The sequence below is a fragment of the Pogoniulus pusillus genome, chromosome 18 (genome assembly GCF_015220805.1).
Source record: "Pogoniulus pusillus isolate bPogPus1 chromosome 18, bPogPus1.pri, whole genome shotgun sequence".
In the NCBI taxonomy this organism is placed as follows: Eukaryota; Metazoa; Chordata; class Aves; order Piciformes; family Lybiidae; genus Pogoniulus; species Pogoniulus pusillus.
Genome location: NC_087281.1, coordinates 15,781,864 through 15,799,526, shown reverse-complemented (window position 1 = coordinate 15,799,526; position 17,663 = coordinate 15,781,864). Strand labels below are relative to the sequence as shown.

Genomic DNA, 17,663 nt, shown 5'->3' with positions numbered 1-17,663 from the left:
TGGAATCATCTCAATCAACACAGCAAATATCTTTTGTTTGTGTGTGCCTGCATAGGCTTATATGTAGTGCAGGTGCAAAAGAACTGTGTTGTAAAAAAGAACCAGAGTTATTATAAAGATAATGCAAATGCAATGAGACTACTTGTTGCTTGACACCATAAACCAGAAAATTTGCCATCACATTGTAAAGGATCTTGTAATGTTCTCTTGTGTATTGCCTGTTGTGGTGGGTTAAGAACTTTACTTTCCCGCAGTACTGAAGTTTACCAAACCAGCTCAGACAGTTTGGAAGTAAGATGAAGCTATATTTAGAGCAAAGCTTAATTTACAAGCACATACACAAAGTATTTACAATTATATACAAATGGAAAATAATACAGAGATCCAAACTCCCTCCTGGACAAAGAAAATTGCCCCAAAGGGCTTAAAGCTACCCCCTCTTTCTCACTTTCTATCTCCCTTCCCAGCCAGAAACTGAACCAATCAGTCACCAGAACTTACTTGTCATTTGTTAATGGAGAGATATTAGAGTGGAGTGAAGAGGAAGCAAATAGGGAAATGTTCCAGGACAGAGTGGGACAAATTGTTGACGTTTCAGCTTTTTGTTCCCCTCAGCAAACCAATGAATGATATAGACTTCATAATCATTTTCTTTTCACAACCAATGATCTAATTTCTCTCATTAAAATATTCCTATTAAGCCTCAAACCAGCACACCTGGGGTTTTTTAGCTCAATTTGTCATATGACCCTGACAACCAGTGAAATTCAAACTGTAGCCTACAGAGAATGTACCAGAACTCTAAAATACTTAACCATTACAAAAGAAGTTTGTGCTGTTTCTTTTATCAGTTTTTTACTTGAGGGAAGAAGGGAGGGGGTGTGATGGTTTGGGGGTTACCCCGCCCCCCCACACTTTTTGGATTTGCCCCAGCTAACTCAGACGGACCCTGGGAATATAGATGAAGCAATTTATTTACAGCTAGCAGAATTTACAAGCAGCTATTTACAATATATACAGTTATATACAATTATATACAGTTATATACAAAGGATAAACAGTATAAAAGCACAACTCCCCTCCCAGAAACCTAAGTCCCCAGGAGGGGCTTTTAAACCACCCCAACACCTCCCCCGGCCCTCTCAACCTTACCCCAGTTCTCAGGAAGAAAAGAGGTGCAGCCAAGAGGTTAGGGAGCAAGGTTAGTAGGAGCAGGGTTAATGAGATGTGACCAGGTCTAAGGCAAAAGCAAGAGTGAGAAACAAAATGGAGAATGTTTTCTTCTTCTTCCCAGAGTTCTCAGCGTGACTGTGAGAGAAGTTGACATCAATTGTTTTTCATTTCACTGCCCGTTATCTAGTTCTGTTACCAAAACATTCTAGCTTGCTTCAAACTAGCACAATCCACCCCTTGTCTACTTCGCTCAGAGTATCGCTGAGAATTATCCAATCTAATCTAAACCAATATTTACACTAAAACAATATATACAAGTTCAGTTCACACTTCAATCAGATGTAGGTGATTCAAAAGCTCAGAACAGGGACTCCCAGGTGATGTTGGGTTCGTGCTCACGTACTGTAGATTCTGTTGTAGATTCTCTCAGTGTTGGGCGCCGATGTTACCTGGAATAGAAAACTCCTAACAACTTATGCTACACACTCTGAGTTTAAGCTCTCTCAGCTAAAGTTAAATTTCTCTGTGGAATACACTGGATTTCACCATTCTCCTGCATTACCCAGTATGTATGACCAGGACCTTCAGCAGAAACCACCCCTCGGACAGGTTTCCCTTCGCCCGAAGGTGAAAATACCCAAACAGTTTTCCCTAACAGATTCTTCTCACGTACAACAGGAACTTTATCACCGTCTACTGTTTGGACCAAATCTGATTGTGCAGGTCCTGCTCTGTTTACTGAACCTCTACTATTTACCAACCAGGTAGCTTGTGCTAAATGTTTGTCCCAGTTTTTCAGAGTTCCACCCCCCATGGCTTTTAGGGTGGTTTTCAGCAAACCGTTGTAGCGCTCAATCTTCCCTGAAGCTGGTGCATAGTAGGGTATGTGATAGATCCATTCAATACCATGCTCTTTGGCCCAGTTTTTCACAAAATTGTTCTTGAAATGAGTACCATTGTCTGACTCAATTCTCTCTGGAGTTCCATGTCTCCACAAGATTTGTCTCTCCAAACCAACAATGGTGTTACGTGCAGTAGCATGCGGAACTGGATAGGTTTCCAACCATCCAGTGCTGGCTTCTACCATCGTCAGCACATACTGCTTGCCAGAACGAGATCGAGGTAAAGTGATGTAGTCAATCTGCCAGGCTTCACCATACTTGTACTTTGACCATCTCTCACCATACCATAAGGGCTTGATTCGCTTAGCCTGCTTAATAGCAGCACAAATGTCACAGTCATAGATGACTTGGGTGATAGCGTCCATGGACAAGTCAATTGACCTATCGCGAGCCCATCGGTATGTTCCATCTCTGCCTTGATGTCCAGATGAGTCATGGGCCCACCGAGCTAAGAACAGCTCACCTCGGTGTTTCCAATCAAGGTCAATGTCAAGTTCAGAGTTGGTATCAACTTGAGCAATCTTAGCAGCTTGGTCTGCCTGCTGGTTATGTTGATGTTCCTCAGTTGCTCTGCTCTTGGGCATGTGTGCATCTACGTGCCGCACCTTCACTGGAGTTTTCTCCAGCCGTGCATCAATGTCCTGCCATAGATCAGCACACCAAATAGGCTTTCCTTTCCTCTGCCAACCATTCTTCTTCCAGTCCTTTAGCCAACCCCATAGAGCATTGGCTACCATCCACGAGTCGGTGTAGAGGTAAAGGATAGGCCAATTTTCACGTTCAGCCACATCAAGAGCAAGTTGAACAGCTTTTACCTCAGCGAACTGACTGGATTCTCCTTCGCCATCTTTCGTTTCGGTAACTCTCCTGGTTGGACTCCAAACCGCTGACTTCCATATTCGCTTGTTCCCAACAAGACGACAGGAACCATCTGTGAACAAAGCATAGTTCTTTTCCTGATCAGAGAGATCACCATAGGGAGGAGCTTCCTCAGCACGAGTTATTTTCTCCTCTGGAGGTTTGGAACAGTCTGTGCCTTCCGGCCAGTTGGTGATCACCTCCACCAGACCAGGTCGGTCAAGATTACCCATTCGTGCTCGTTGGGTTATCAAAGCCATCCATTTAGACCAGGTTGCATCTGTGGCATGATGTGGTGATGAACCTTTGCCTTTGAACATCCAGTTTAGAACTGGCAGTCTAGGAGCTAAAAGCAATTGTGACTCAGTTCCAATCACTTCAGAAGCTGCTTTCACTCCCTCATAGGCTGCTAGAATCTCTTTCTCAGTTGCAGTGTAATTTGTCTCTGAACCTCTGTAACAACGTCCCCAGAAACCAAGAGGACGACCACGTGTCTCATTTGGAGCTCTCTGCCAAAGACTCCAAGTTGGACCATTGTCACTGGCAGCCGTGTACAGAATGTTTTTAATGTCCGGACCAGATCTCACAGGTCCCAGGCCCACTGCATGGACTACTTCTCGTTTGATCTGATCAAAGGCTGCTTGTTGTTCAGGTCCCCACTCGAAATTGTTTCTCTTACGAGTCACATCATGCAGAGGTTTGACAATCTGACTGAAACCAGGAATGTGTAGTCTCCAAAATCCCACCACACCAAGGAAAGAAAGTGTGTCCTTCTTACTGGTGGGAACTGCCATGGTAGAGACTTTGTTGATCACATCCTGAGGAATGTAACGGCGACCATCCTGCCACCGCACTCCCAGAAACTGAATTTCTCTGGCAGGTCCTTTGACCTTGTCTCTCTTAATGGCAAAACCTGCTTGTAACAGAATGTCAATGATTTTGTTACCTTTCTCGAAGACTTCCTCAGCAGTTTGGCCCCACACAATGATGTCGTCGATGTACTGGATGTGCTCTGGAGCTTTACCTTTCTCCAGTGCATTGTGGATGACTGAGTGACAGATGGTTGAGCTGTGTTTCCACCCCTGAGGCAAACGATTGAACTGGTACTGGATTCCTCTCCAGGTGAATGCAAACTGAGGCCTGCACTCCTTTGCTATGGGAATAGAGAAGAAAGCATTAGCAATGTCTATGGTTGCATACCATTTAGCCTCCTTCGATTCCAGCTCGTACTGGAGTTCCAGCATGTCCGGCACAGCTGCACTCATGGGTGGCGTCACCTCGTTGAGGGCACGAAAGTCAACTGTCAGTCTCCAGTCGCCCGTAGGTTTGCGCACAGGCCAGATGGGACTGTTGAAAGGTGAATGAGCTTTCTCAATGACAGCCTGACTCTCCAACTGACGAATCAGCTGATGAATGGGCAACAAAGAGTCACGGTTAGTTCTGTACTGCCTATGATGAACAGTTTGAGTTGCAATTGGCACTTCCAGGTCCTCTATGTCATGATGTCCCACAACTGCAGATTCATCAGAAAGTTCAGGTCTAACAGACAATTTCAATTTATCATCCTCAATCTCTACAGATGCTATTCCAAAAGCCCATTTATGACCCTTAGGATCTTTGAAACAACCTTGTCTCAAAAAGTCAATTCCCAAAATGCAAGGCGCATCAGGACCAGTTACAATAGTATGTGTCTTCCACTCTTTACCAGTTAAACTGATCTCAGCCTGTATCTTAGTTAACTCTTGAGATCCACCTGTGATTCCAAAGATAGAAATGGACTCTGTCCCCTTACAATTAGATGGCAATAAAGTACACTGAGCACCTGTGTCAACTAAAGCCCTGTATTTCCGAACTCTTGAACTGCCAGGCCACCTAATGAATACATTCCAATAGATTCGGTTCTCTCCACTATCCCTTTCCTCCTCCTGGCTGGAGGCAGGGCACCCCTAATGCTGAACATGGCATGTAGGGTGTACACAATGATTGGTGGTGTTGTGAGAGGAACTGCAACTGTTGGAACAATTGCAGTTGCTCTCGGGAGCTGAAGAAGTGACAGCTACTTTCCTGGCATTATTGCCTCTGTTTCTGCCACTCTGCAGATCCCTGATCCTCTTTGAAAGAGCTGAAGTAGGTTTACCATCCCATTTGTTCATGTTCTCACCGTATGTGTCACGCAGAAGTATCCACAGTGACGCACGTGATTGCTGCTGTCTGGGTGGAATTTGTCTCCTCCTGGGCTGGAATTGCCTTGCAGGAGGTGGGCGTCTGTTCCTGACTGCAGAAACATTCACCCATTCAGATGATGCAGGAATGGTATCCTTGACCAGATTGGAAATTGAGGTTGTAAGATCCTCCTTCAGTTCTTTCATGCTCTCCTTAATGCCATCTCTAATACCATCTTTAAGCTCTGTAGTCATAGTCTTTATGGCACAGATTATACCAGAATGTGACAAGCTATCCTCAATCTGCCTGAGCTGGTCAGTGAATTCACCAACAGTGAAAGATCTTCCATTATCACTCCTTGCTAGGAATTTGCTGGCCAAGATGTTAGCATAGGATGAAGGAGCAAGCTTAATCAGCTTCTTCATGAGACCTGTTCCCAAAGGAATATCATCAGGCTCATGTGTGCCATGATCTCCATAAAGCACTTCCTTCACAGCAAACTCCTTCAGAAGCTTAATTCCCTGCTCAACAGTGTTCCACTTCTTGGCAGCCCATGGCAAATCATCTCGGGAAGGATATCTCATAGCCACAGCCAACAGAAGGCGTGTCCACAAGCTAACCCTACCAAGAGGACTTGCTAGGTGTTTGTCCACTCCACTCTCCTTAGTGAGTGGTCCCAGCTGCTTGGCAGACTTGTCTCCTACCTGCAGGGCATTAGCACCAATGCCACGGCATCTCACTAGCCAGCTTAAGATTGGCTCACCTGATTCCCTTGTGTATTCCTTCCTAACTTCCCTGACCTCTCTGAGTGGATCCTTGGAACCCTGGATGTCATCTTCCTCCTCCTCTTCCTGTTGTTCTGGTGGTGCCGGGCCTAACACAATCTTCCTCATAGCATTCCTAAACTCATGGGAACCATCCTCTCTCCTGGCAGCTAACCTCACAGCACTCCTCTCACTTGAGTATTGTTGTCTCAGCACATCTACAAGGTCTCGTAGACTAACTGCCTCCTCTTCCTCTTCTCCTTGCTGATCACCAGAGGTCCCATCTCTTACATCCTCCTGCGAACCACTCTTTGTCTTAGCTTTTGCCTTAGCAGGTGCCAGAAGAGCCTGAGCAGCAACAGACTTGGATGTGTCTGCTGGAGGATTTGAATCTTTAGGAGTCTGACTTGGAGCTTGTGAGTTCAAATCTGCCTTGCTTTTAACAGGAGGATTTTGGTTCTGGTCTGCTGGCTGGGGGTTCGAATTAGCTGAGCTGGTGTCATTAGGATTTGGACTGACTGGGCTAGCGTTACTAGCACTAGTAGTATTATTAGCATTAGTGGGATTGTTTGCCTGTCCTCCTGGGATGCCTGCCAACCCTGATGTGTTTTGATTGTTGCTAGGAACATTCTGATTTTGGGTACCTGCCTGTCCTCCTGAGGCTCCTGCTAAACTCTGTGGCTTGTTTTGGTTATCCTTATCATTGTTTACGTTAGTGGCGGGAACGCTGGCTGTGTTCCCAGAACCTACAGAGGAGGGTGGAGAGGCTGGCAAGGGGGAAGCCGATAACTGTGTTCCCTTGTTTTGCTGTGAAAGAGACTGCTTCTGAGACACAGAATTTTTCCTAGCTCTTACAGAAGCTGGTTTTGAATTTTTCACACATAATGCCAAAATTAATATGAAATTTAAAACTACAAGAGCCAGTATAATGCCCAGCATCCCTGCCATGCTCTGTTTCGAGTAGAAATCCTTGCATGGATTTGGCATTTCAGTTTGGGGCTGGATGACCCTCATGAGAGCAGTAGATAAAGCAGACTCTCGATTGATTGTAACATTATTGACAAAAACTCTTGTAATATCACTAGTAATATTCTCAGTGACACTAAAACCAGCATAACCAAGAATAAAATCACCCCAGCTCCAGAACATGTTTGAAAGCTTAACTTTAGCCTTCTTAAAAACTACATGAAGTAAGAAATAACCAATTTGATCTTTGATACAGTTGTACACAAAAAACCAGAAAACAGGCCACACAGCAATCCCCACCAAGTACAATAGCTGCTTGATTAGCTTCATCTTAATTCCCAGAGCTAATTTCCACTCACTGAAATATCGAGCCCCACGTTGGGAAAGCCAATAAAAAATGTGATGGTTTGGGGGTTACCCCGCCCCCCCACACTTTTTGGATTTGCCCCAGCTAACTCAGACGGACCCTGGGAATATAGATGAAGCAATTTATTTACAGCTAGCAGAATTTACCAGCAGCTATTTACAATATATACAGTTATATACAATTATATACAGTTATATACAAAGGATAAACAGTATAAAAGCACAACTCCCCTCCCAGAAACCTAAGTCCCCAGGAGGGGCTTTTAAACCACCCCAACACCTCCCCCGGCCCTCTCAACCTTACCCCAGTTCTCAGGAAGAAAAGAGGTGCAGCCAAGAGGTTAGGGAGCAAGGTTAGTAGGAGCAGGGTTAATGAGATGTGACCAGGTCTAAGGCAAAAGCAAGAGTGAGAAACAAAATGGAGAATGTTTTCTTCTTCTTCCCAGAGTTCTCAGCGTGACTGTGAGAGAAGTTGACATCAATTGTTTTTCATTTCACTGCCCGTTATCTAGTTCTGTTACCAAAACATTCTAGCTTGCTTCAAACTAGCACAGGGGGAAAGGAGCTTCCCTGGCTATCTTCAAACTTCTTTTGTTCTCCTGGAATAAACAAATTCCTGCTGCTTTTGATTTTGTTTGGTTTTGTTTCAAATCTTGCTCCACAACAGTCTTTAACAACATGAACAATTAGAGCCATGCTGAGCTTTCATGCAGTAATTTCTCTTGGCAAGAAGAAATGCATAAAATGATCCTAAGCTATGGCCACAGTGAACTTTGAGCAGTTCAAGATATCTTATATTAATAGCTGTTGTTCAGATTTTCCAGTGCCTACAGCATTAGGGAGGATTCATATATACAATACATCTTCTGAGACTCATTTTATGCCTTGGAACTTTTTCTCCCTTGTATCATTCCACTTAAGTTCCAGTTTACATTTACAGTAAGAAGTGAAATGTCTTTTATCCATACACCTTTCTTCAAGTCTCTCTCCTTGGAAAAACTGCTCATTGTATCTTTATCAATTATTCAATTGCTTTTAAGGCCACAGACATCTTTTAAAGGTAACCCTCCCTTTTTTCCTTGGCTGTTGAGACCTATTAATTTCCATATGGGATAGAACTATCATTTCTGGAAAGGCTGCCTTGTCTAACACCTTTACTGTGTGAGCAACAGCTGTGATTATGTGCATCTGTTAGGAGGATGATCTCAAACAGTCAACCTTCCCCATTCTGCACATAATAGATGTCCCATGTGCCCTTATTGTGGCTATTCTGTCAAATAGTTTAGGTAATCCAACTCTGGAATTTCTTTTACAAAAGATAATGCACAAAACTCCCCAATTTCATGTACACAAAGGCCTGACGTGATTAGCTGATATGCTTACCTTAGGGTCCCGTGGCTTCAGCTACTTTTATCTGGTAGGCATGCCTTGCAGTTGGCTTCAGTTTGACTAGCTGCACATCCAGATGGATTTGATCCAACAAGCTACGTGTTTCACACACACTGAGACAAAGCCAGTGATAATCCAGGGTTTGATGGTTTTGAGATTTGCTGTAGATCTTATTTAAACAAAGAGTTACTAGTGCTTCTAGCTTTAACAAATGCTTATTTTAACTGTTCAGAAACTGTTGTGCACATTAAGCAGGGCCTAAAATCAGAAAATTCAAGTGTGATCTTGAAATTTGCCATGGAAGATGGAACTAGAGCCTTCTTATTTGCAGTGGCATCAACCTGTAATATGCAATTAATTTCATAGAAACTGGTGGTGTAATTAGCTTTCTTCTTTATTTGCAATTACAGCATGCTGTAAAATATAACAAAATGGTCTTTGAGTGGCACATCTCCACTCATTTATATGAAAATAAATATTTAACTTGAGGAGGGTCTTTTTTGTTTGTTTTCTTCTTCAGATTGGAGACAAAAGCTGTTCAAGCCACTCAAGCAGCAACACCCTATCCAGTAATACCTCCAGCAACAGTGATGAAAAACACTTTGGTTCTGGAGATCTGATGGATCCTGAGCTGCTTGGATTAACATATATAAAGGGGGCTTCTACTGACAGTGGAATTGATACAGCTCCGTGCATGCCTGCTCCTCTCCTGGCCCCTTTGCACCTTGCTGGCAGCAGGTCTGGAGTACATTGTCATCCTGAACAGTGGACTGAGTCTACTGAAACTCCTGGACCAGATGATGATCCAGCTAAAATCTATGCTGTTCATAGCTATGCTTCTGCTATGTCTACCAGTCATGCAGCTGAAGGCAGTATGGGAGACCTAAGTGAAATCTCATCTCATTCCAGGTATGTGTTTATTAAAAATTAAAGACTGGGCTATAGACTAATTACAGAATTAACTGGGTTGGAAAAGACCTCTAGGATCATCGAGTCCAGCCTATCACCTGACACCTTCTAATTAACTAAACCACAGCACTAAGTGCCTCATCCAGCCTCCGTTTAAGCACCTCCAGGGATGGTGACCCCAGGTAGCCCGTTCCAATGGGCAGTCACTCTTTCCACGTAGAACTTATTCCTAACACCCAGCCTAAACCTGCAGGACTTTTTTATTGTTGCTATTTGGAAGTGCACTTAACTGATTTTGACTTTTTACTGGTTTTGAAGGCCTGTGTGAGCAATCTTCAGGCAACTTTTGATCAGTCTGTCTGAAAAACACAGCTATTCCCTACTCACAGACCTGATGAAGACTTTATATGTGACCTTGTGCATATTGCTTAGCTTTTTAAGCTGGGAAACATCCCTGAACAGATGTGAAGTTTCTTTTAGGGACATGCAAAAAAAAAACTGTTATGGGAAATCAGAGAAATTGCATTGGACAGTTATTACAAGTAGTGATGGACAGTTTTTTCATATAGTAGAGCTGCACTGCATACCATTCCCCCCTATTTGACATTGTGATGATGTACCCTTTACAAATTTATTGTTTGAACTTAAATTCTCATTGGTTTTCAGCTCTTCTTTTTGTTACCAGGTGAAACATGTGCATGGTACATCTGTTGTAAAGCAAAGTTTGAAAGCTCACTTTTACAGCTGGTTGCCTCTATCTCCGAGTTTCTATTTTGTTGTGATTTTGGAGTTGAAGGTTTGGTCTCTCTGTTAAGGTTTTTATTTTGTGAAAGAATAAAAGTTCTTTCTCTCTGATTCTTGTTTGAAATGTCAACAAGTGCAGGAAAATAACCAAATTATATCTTCTATTCTCATTTATGTGCTTTACATGAGTGAGTTAATCTTGAATACTTTGAGTTCTGTGTTTTTGTACACAGGTTATAGAAGAACATATAGACTGTTGTGAAAACTTGGCAAATGCTTTCACATTAATCTTTCCCTACCCCTGTAATAATCCAGATGTACTCTACTTTGTGTCAAGATCTGATTTTGTATCATGAGACTTCTAAAACACAAGTCTGTGTTTCTTGGAAGTCATTATAATGAGCTGAAATAGATTTTTAATGGCTTGTGTATGAATTCTTAACACTTGTGTGTCAGCTGGATGAGGCACTTAGTGCCATGGTCTAGTTGACTGGCTAGGGCTGGGTGATAGGTTGGACTTGAATGATCTTGGAGGTCTCTTCCAACCTGGTTGATTCTATGATTCTGTGAAATTCTGTTTTTAGGCAAGGCACTTGGTTTCTGAATGCTTTGCTTCACCCAAGATGAGAAGAAAATTATTCTTCAGGGAAGTGTTTGCTTTAGTTTTGAATAATTTTGAGAGTCTTCAGTAGAGGTTTCATTAGTTTCATTGGGACTGTTGGAACTGAAATTTACCTCTTTTAAGTTCTCCACAATAATTCATGAAAACACAGCTTAAACTGGTGTGAACTGGCCAAAGTAACATTAAGTGAAAAACACTTAAATTTTATAATTAGAAAGATATTTGAAGTAATTCCCTGTGTAGTTCTTGATGTAAATGGAATGATACCATTAGTTACACATGTATGTGTTTGCTTAAAATTCCATGCACAAATTATATACATATATATATATATATGTATGTCTTGAATTTAATCTTTTAATTAGTAATTTGCACTGGCATTTCAGCAAGTTGAATTTTATATAGAGTACTTGTTGTAGAAACTCATATTCTGTTCTCAAAGAGCTTAAAGGGGCAGCAAAGTTGGTGAGGGGCCTGGAACACAGCCCTGTGGGGAAAGGCTGAGGGAGCTGGGGATGTTTAGCCTGCAGAAGAGGAGGCTCAGGGGTGCCCTCATTGCTGTCTACAACTGCCTGAAGGGAGGCTGTAGCCAGGTGGGGGTTGGTCTGTTCTGCCAGACAACCAGCAACAGAACAAGGGGACACAGTCTCAAGTTGTGCCGAGGGAAGTATAGGCTGGATGTTAGGAGGAAGTTCTTGCCAGAGATTGATTGGCATTGGAATGGGCTGCCCAGGGAGGTGGTGGAGTTGCCATCCCTGGAGGTGTTGAAGAAAAGCCTGGATGAGGCACTTGGTGCTGTGGTCTAGTTGATCAGATAGGGCTGGACTGGATGAACTAGGTTAAATAGGCTGGACTGGATGATCTTGGAGGTGCCTTCCAACTTGGTTGATTCTACGATTACAAGTTGAATTATATAGAGTACTTGTAGAAACTCGTCACATTCTGTTCTCAAAGAGCTTAAAGGTATATAGAAATCTGGTATGTAGAAAACTACTGTACCAATATTGCTACCTTGATTTTAACCTTCAGAAGAACAATACCTGCATACTGAATGAAGCATTTGTGATTTAATTTTTATTTTTGTGTGTTTTCTTTGGTTTTAGTGGGTCACACCATTCAGGAAGCCCATCAACACATTGCTCTAAGAAGAGTGGCTCCCTAGATACCTCCAAAGTCTACATAGTGTCACAACATAGTAGTCAACAGATTTCCGGGTCAGTTTCAAAACCGTACCACAGACAAGGAGCAGTGAATAAATATGTCATTGGATGGAAAAAGTCAGAAGGAAGCCCTACACCTGAAGAATCTGAAGTTTCTGAATGCCATGAGTAAGATCTATGTTTAAGTTTGAGGAGGAAGAAGGGTAATGAAAAACAAGTTTTAAAATAGGATAGAAAAAGTGAAAAAACTACAAATTCTGCTTCAATTTTAAATGTTTGGGTTTTTTTCTATACACTGATGTAGCAAAGCTACACATTAAAAAAAAAAAGGGGTAAAAGTGCTGCACAGGAGGCTGTTTTCTTCTCTGTTCTATCCACCTGCATCTTTTCCCCATGTCAAATAAAGCAAGCTGACAGAAGTTTCTGAGAGTGCGGGTAGACAAAAACATATGGCTGAGGCTGTGTCAGGCATCCTGAATTTCCACTTTGAAACTCTAGGAAACAATTGTGAAGGTACAATGTTATTAATGCCCCAAAGCCTTTTCCTACAAATCTTCAGAAGCTTTACTTGTTTGAAAAAAAGCTTACTTCTTGATGTTTCTGTATTAAACCTTAGTACCTTGTTGCTTATTACATCACCTAGTCCATTACAGAGGAGGGACATGGCCATAAATGTATTGGTGACCTATGGTGGATGTATTTTAAAATGTGTTGCCATTTAGGGGCATTTTAGTGATTCTTTGGTATGTTTTGTGACTTTGTTTTTCATCAGTACGTGCAAACTGGAAGTAAGATGAAGCTATATTTACAGCAAAGCAGAATTTACAGGCATAGATACACAATATATTTACAAGTATTTACAACTGTATACAAATTAGATGTAATACAGAAATCTGAATTCCTTCCCAGACAAAGAATCTGCCCACCAGACTTCCACCAGAGCAGGGTGATTGAGATTACCCATTCATGCTTGTTGGGTTAGCAAAGCCATCCATTTAGACCAGGTTGCATCTGTGGCATGATGTGATGATGAACCTTTGCCTTTGAAAATTCAGTTTAGAACTGGCAGTCTAGGAACTAAAAGCAATCAGTTCCAATCACTTCAGAAGCTGCTTTCACTCCTTCATAGGCTGCTACATCTATGATATGATATTCAATGATATGATATCTCTGATATGATATCTCTGATATGATATCTCTGATATGATATCTCTGATATGATATCTCTGATATGATATCTCTGATATGATATCTCTGATATGATATCTCTGATATGATATCTCTGATATGATATCTCTGATATGATATCTCTGATATGATATCTCTGATATGATATCTCTGATATGATATGCTAGTATCTCTTTCTCTGTTGGGGTGTAATGTGCCTCTGAACCTCTGTAGCTACAATCCCAGAAACCAAGAGGATGACCATGTGTCTAATTAGGAGCTCTCTGCCAAAGAGTCCAAGTGGGACCATTGTCACTGGCAGCTGTGTGCAGAATTTAATGCCCATGCTTATGATCCCACAAGAAAAAGATTAAGTGTGGACGTATCTGACTCTCTCTTCACAAGACTCTACAAAATATGCAGACTTCAATCCAACTGCAATTTTGTTTTAACAAGTGACACTTAGGAAAAAATATTCAGAGCAGTTCTAATGAATAGCTTATATGTAGAGCTTAACACAGGAATAGCTCATGAGAAATGTATTCTTCTGAGGTGGAATTGAAAGGCTTGCACTCTAAGGAAAAGATGCAGTATCTCGAACATAGAGGTGATGCTTTTTGAGTGTTGCAGCAGTAATAAGTAATGTTTGAATCTCCTGTTCATAAACTGTGTGATGGTTTGGGGGTTACCCCACCCCTCCCACACTTTTGAATTTGCCCCAGCTAACTCAGACGGACCCTGGGAATATAGATGAAGCAATTTATTTACAGCTAGCAGAATTTACAAGCAGCTATTTACAATATATACAGTTATATACAATTATATACAGAAATATACAAAGGATAAACAATACAAAAGCACAACTCCCCTCCCAGAAACCTAAGTCCGCAGGAGGGGCTTTTAAACCACCCCAACACCTCCCCCAGCCCCTCTCAACCTTACCCCAGTTCTCAGGAAGAAAAGAGGTGCAGCCAAGAGGTTAGGGAGCAAGGTTAGTAGGAGCAGGGTTAATAAGATGTGACCAGGTCTAAGGCAAAAGCAAGAGTGAGAAACAAAATGGAGAAAAAGTCTTTCTTCTTCCCAGAGTTCTCAGCGTAACTGTGAGAGAAGTTGACATCAATTGTTTTTCATTTCACTGCCCATTATCTAGTTCTTTTACCAAAACATCCCAGCTTGCTTCAAACTAGCACAAACTGTTACTTTCCTGCTATCTTCAAAATCATCATCTCAGATAACCTCTTTGCTTTCTGTTTGTGTATAAGCTATTCAGTTGTCTCTCTCAGTAAATCATGCTCAGCCCTATGTATCTCAATAAGCTGACAAGATGACATGCAGTACCTGATTTTCCAGTGTTTAATGTAGGATTATTCTTTGTTTAATGGGAATATGTTATTTGCATCTAATACCTCATATTGCATATATGCTCATATTTATGCAACTTTCATATTTTAAAATAGTATGTTTTACCACCTTCCTGTCCTGCCTATTTCTAGTTCTTTATGTTATTTTACTGGTGATTCTCATGTGTGTGTGTCCTAATGTTTAATCACTTTGTTCAGTCATAGTAGTAGTTGCATTTAAAGTGGAAACTTCACTGATTTCCACAAGTGTTTGCATTTTGTAATTGATTAACTCCTGGAACAATTTCTCTTTACTTTGAATGGAACCCTTAAAACAAAATTGGTATTTGTACTGAAGCCACAGCAATTTAGAAAGGCATCTTCTGGAGGTAGTTCTGTTTAAGGAATATTAACTCAACATGGCAGAACTTCATCCAGCAAAACATTTTCAGGTTTTTCCATGCTGTACAACATTGCTTCGCCTTTGCTTTCTAGCAAAGCCTTCTGTACATTACAGGGAGGAAATAACATCTGTAATGAGGTATGATAATGAAAATTAAGCCAGTTGCTGAACATTGTGCCATCATAGGATGTAACCTCATTAATGTTTATAAATACATAAAGGGTGAGTACCAAGAGGATGGAGCCAGACTCTTCTTGGTGATGCCCAATGACAGACAAGTAGTGTGAATAGAAGTTGAGGCATAAGAAGTTCCATGGAAACATGAGAGAGTTTAACTGTGAAGGTGGTGGAACAGTGGAACAGGCTGCCCAGAGGGGTTGTGTATCTCCCTCTCAGGAGATATTCAAGACCTGTCTGGGTACCTTCCTGTGTGATCTGGTATAGGTGATCCTGATTTGGTATAGGTGATCCTGCTCTGGCAGGGGGCTTGGACTAGATGATCTTTCAAGGTCCCTTCCAGCCTCTAAAACCTTCTGTGATATAATTCACTCAGAATTATGTTTTACCATAGGAAAGTTTGTTTCCTCTCTGTTGAAGACAGTCACTGGCAGAAAATACTGGCTTCAAATGTATGTTCTGTATGATTTGGAATCTCCAGTTCTTCAGCTGCATGTCAAGAGTAAACTTGTTAAAATTCTCTCTTCTATCTGAAAGGAAGCTGAAAGATAACAATTCTCTTGGACAGTCTTTTGTTGACTGTAAATGCATTTTTTTATGCCCATAAGTAAGGTAGTTTTTTATATGTAGAGATTTATTTAATTTCTGATAAGAAAACACACTTGACACATGGCACAATGCACTTCAAATTTGCTACTGGTCACCATAGGAATTCTGTCAGATTGTGAAGCTGGATACAATATCACACTAGCAAGGTATTGCTCTTACTTGCTGAAAATACTTAAAGTATTTGGTAATGAACTCTTGAAAATGTTGATATAAATATAGCTTTAATAACAGAGAAGTGTGGTGTGAAGAATTGAAGAGAGGCACAAGCTAGGAGAAACAAGCATTAGGCTTTTTTAAATTGTCCAGAATTCCTGAAATGGATTTATCTCAGTGATTAAAGAATTTCACTTTGGACCCACAGACAGTTTCATAAATATAAAATGATGGAGAAAAGTTTTTGTTCCATTTAAGTAAGAATGTACTGTGTCAGGAGACAAGAGCACTATTGCTTGTCTTGCTAAAAACACAATTCTCTCAACAGAGTGTATGATGATATTGATGCTGTGTCTACATCGAGTCCACTCCAAACCTCTGTGAGGGATGCCATTGTTGAAAGCCAGCAAGTCTTGTCCAAAGAAGATTTTCTGAAGTTGATGCTGCCAGACAGCCTCTCTGTGGAGGAAGGCAGAAGAAAGGTTAGCTACTTTCCTCATCTCTGTATATCTTAGAAATGAATTTCTGATATTCCCAAACTTGTTATAGAGAAGGCAATAGCATTGTGTGGAAGTTAAGTATATTCCACGGGGATGCTATGAGTACTGATCATGAGTCTGAAAATGCAATTTCCAACAATATAGAAATTATATTCAGTTTGAGTATATGTGAAATAGAGTTATTTGTTAGAGATCTCTCCCAGCCTCTACCTATGATTCAGTAATTCTATATGCTTTTGCTTAGCTTGAGCATAGACAGTTGCAGCCAAACAACTTAATTATAGTTTCAAAGATTACAAGTAACATTTTCAAAGTTGGATGCCTAAATATATACATGTCATATGATATTAAGGCACATGAATAAACCCCTGCTTTTCCTGGCCCTTTGATACTCAGTACCAACAATTCTTTTTGAAGTCTGAATCACAGTGTAATATGTTGGTGGTGACTGCTCAAGGAGCGTAATTCTCTGTGCTAGTGGAGAGGATACATCAAATCTTTATAGTGTGAAGGCAATTTGTAATACATATAAGTTCACAAAAAGTGGAGAGAGAAACTAAAATGTAATACTCCCTAAAGTATACATGATTCTGAATACTGCACTTAATGTGGAATAAAGCACAGAGCAATTAAATGCCTTGAGATAATTGTCACACTTTGATATTAACTAAATACTCTCTTAACCCACTATGTTTATACAGTGTGTTAAACAGCATAATCATCATGTCTGAACAAAGTACCATAAGGGAATCCTGGAAGTGCAGAGTGCAATTGAAAATTCAGATCATATATTGTTTTAAATGTGCACTATGTTAAGTATGCATTATATGTGTTTGAATTCTCAAGAGTAATGTCCTGGAGGGCTTTAAGATTGATGATTGATACAGTAATTGGTTTTCTGTGATGATTTCAAGAACTGCTGATGTTTCTGGCTACTTGAGTAAGAAACAACAAAGAATGGGGAGGTGTGGCCATCCTGAGATAAATTTCTGCTGTTCTCTTCCCCTTGCAAGACATTGAAACAAAATCTCCCTAAGTGAGAGAGACTGCAGGCTCTCAATCACAGAGGATCTCCAGTTGCAGGACTCAGTAGTATGCTGTCTATGATTATGCCTTCATAGAGGGTAGTAATCTTGGTGTATATAAGTCATAGAATCAGCCAGGTTGGAAGAGCCCTCCAAGATCATCCAGTCCAACCTAGCACCCAGCCCTATCCAATCATCTAGATCATGCACTAAATGCCTCATCCAGGGTTTTCTTGAACACCTCCAGGGACAGTGACTCCACCACCTCCCTGG

At 41.2% G+C, this 17,663-nt stretch overlaps 1 protein-coding gene across 7 annotated transcripts in view; it reads left to right on the top strand.

Moving 5' to 3' along the window:
- SIPA1L2 (signal induced proliferation associated 1 like 2) overlaps positions 1 to 17,663 on the top strand; it is a 128,214-nt gene that overhangs the window by 86,648 nt on the left and 23,903 nt on the right. For all 7 annotated transcript variants that reach the window (XM_064158541.1, XM_064158540.1, XM_064158539.1 and 4 more), the window contains 3 exons: positions 9,102 to 9,490; positions 11,960 to 12,184; positions 16,194 to 16,347. In XM_064158541.1, coding sequence (XP_064014611.1) covers positions 9,102 to 9,490; positions 11,960 to 12,184; positions 16,194 to 16,347 — 768 coding nt within the window. The remainder of the gene's footprint in view (positions 1 to 9,101; positions 9,491 to 11,959; positions 12,185 to 16,193; positions 16,348 to 17,663) is intronic.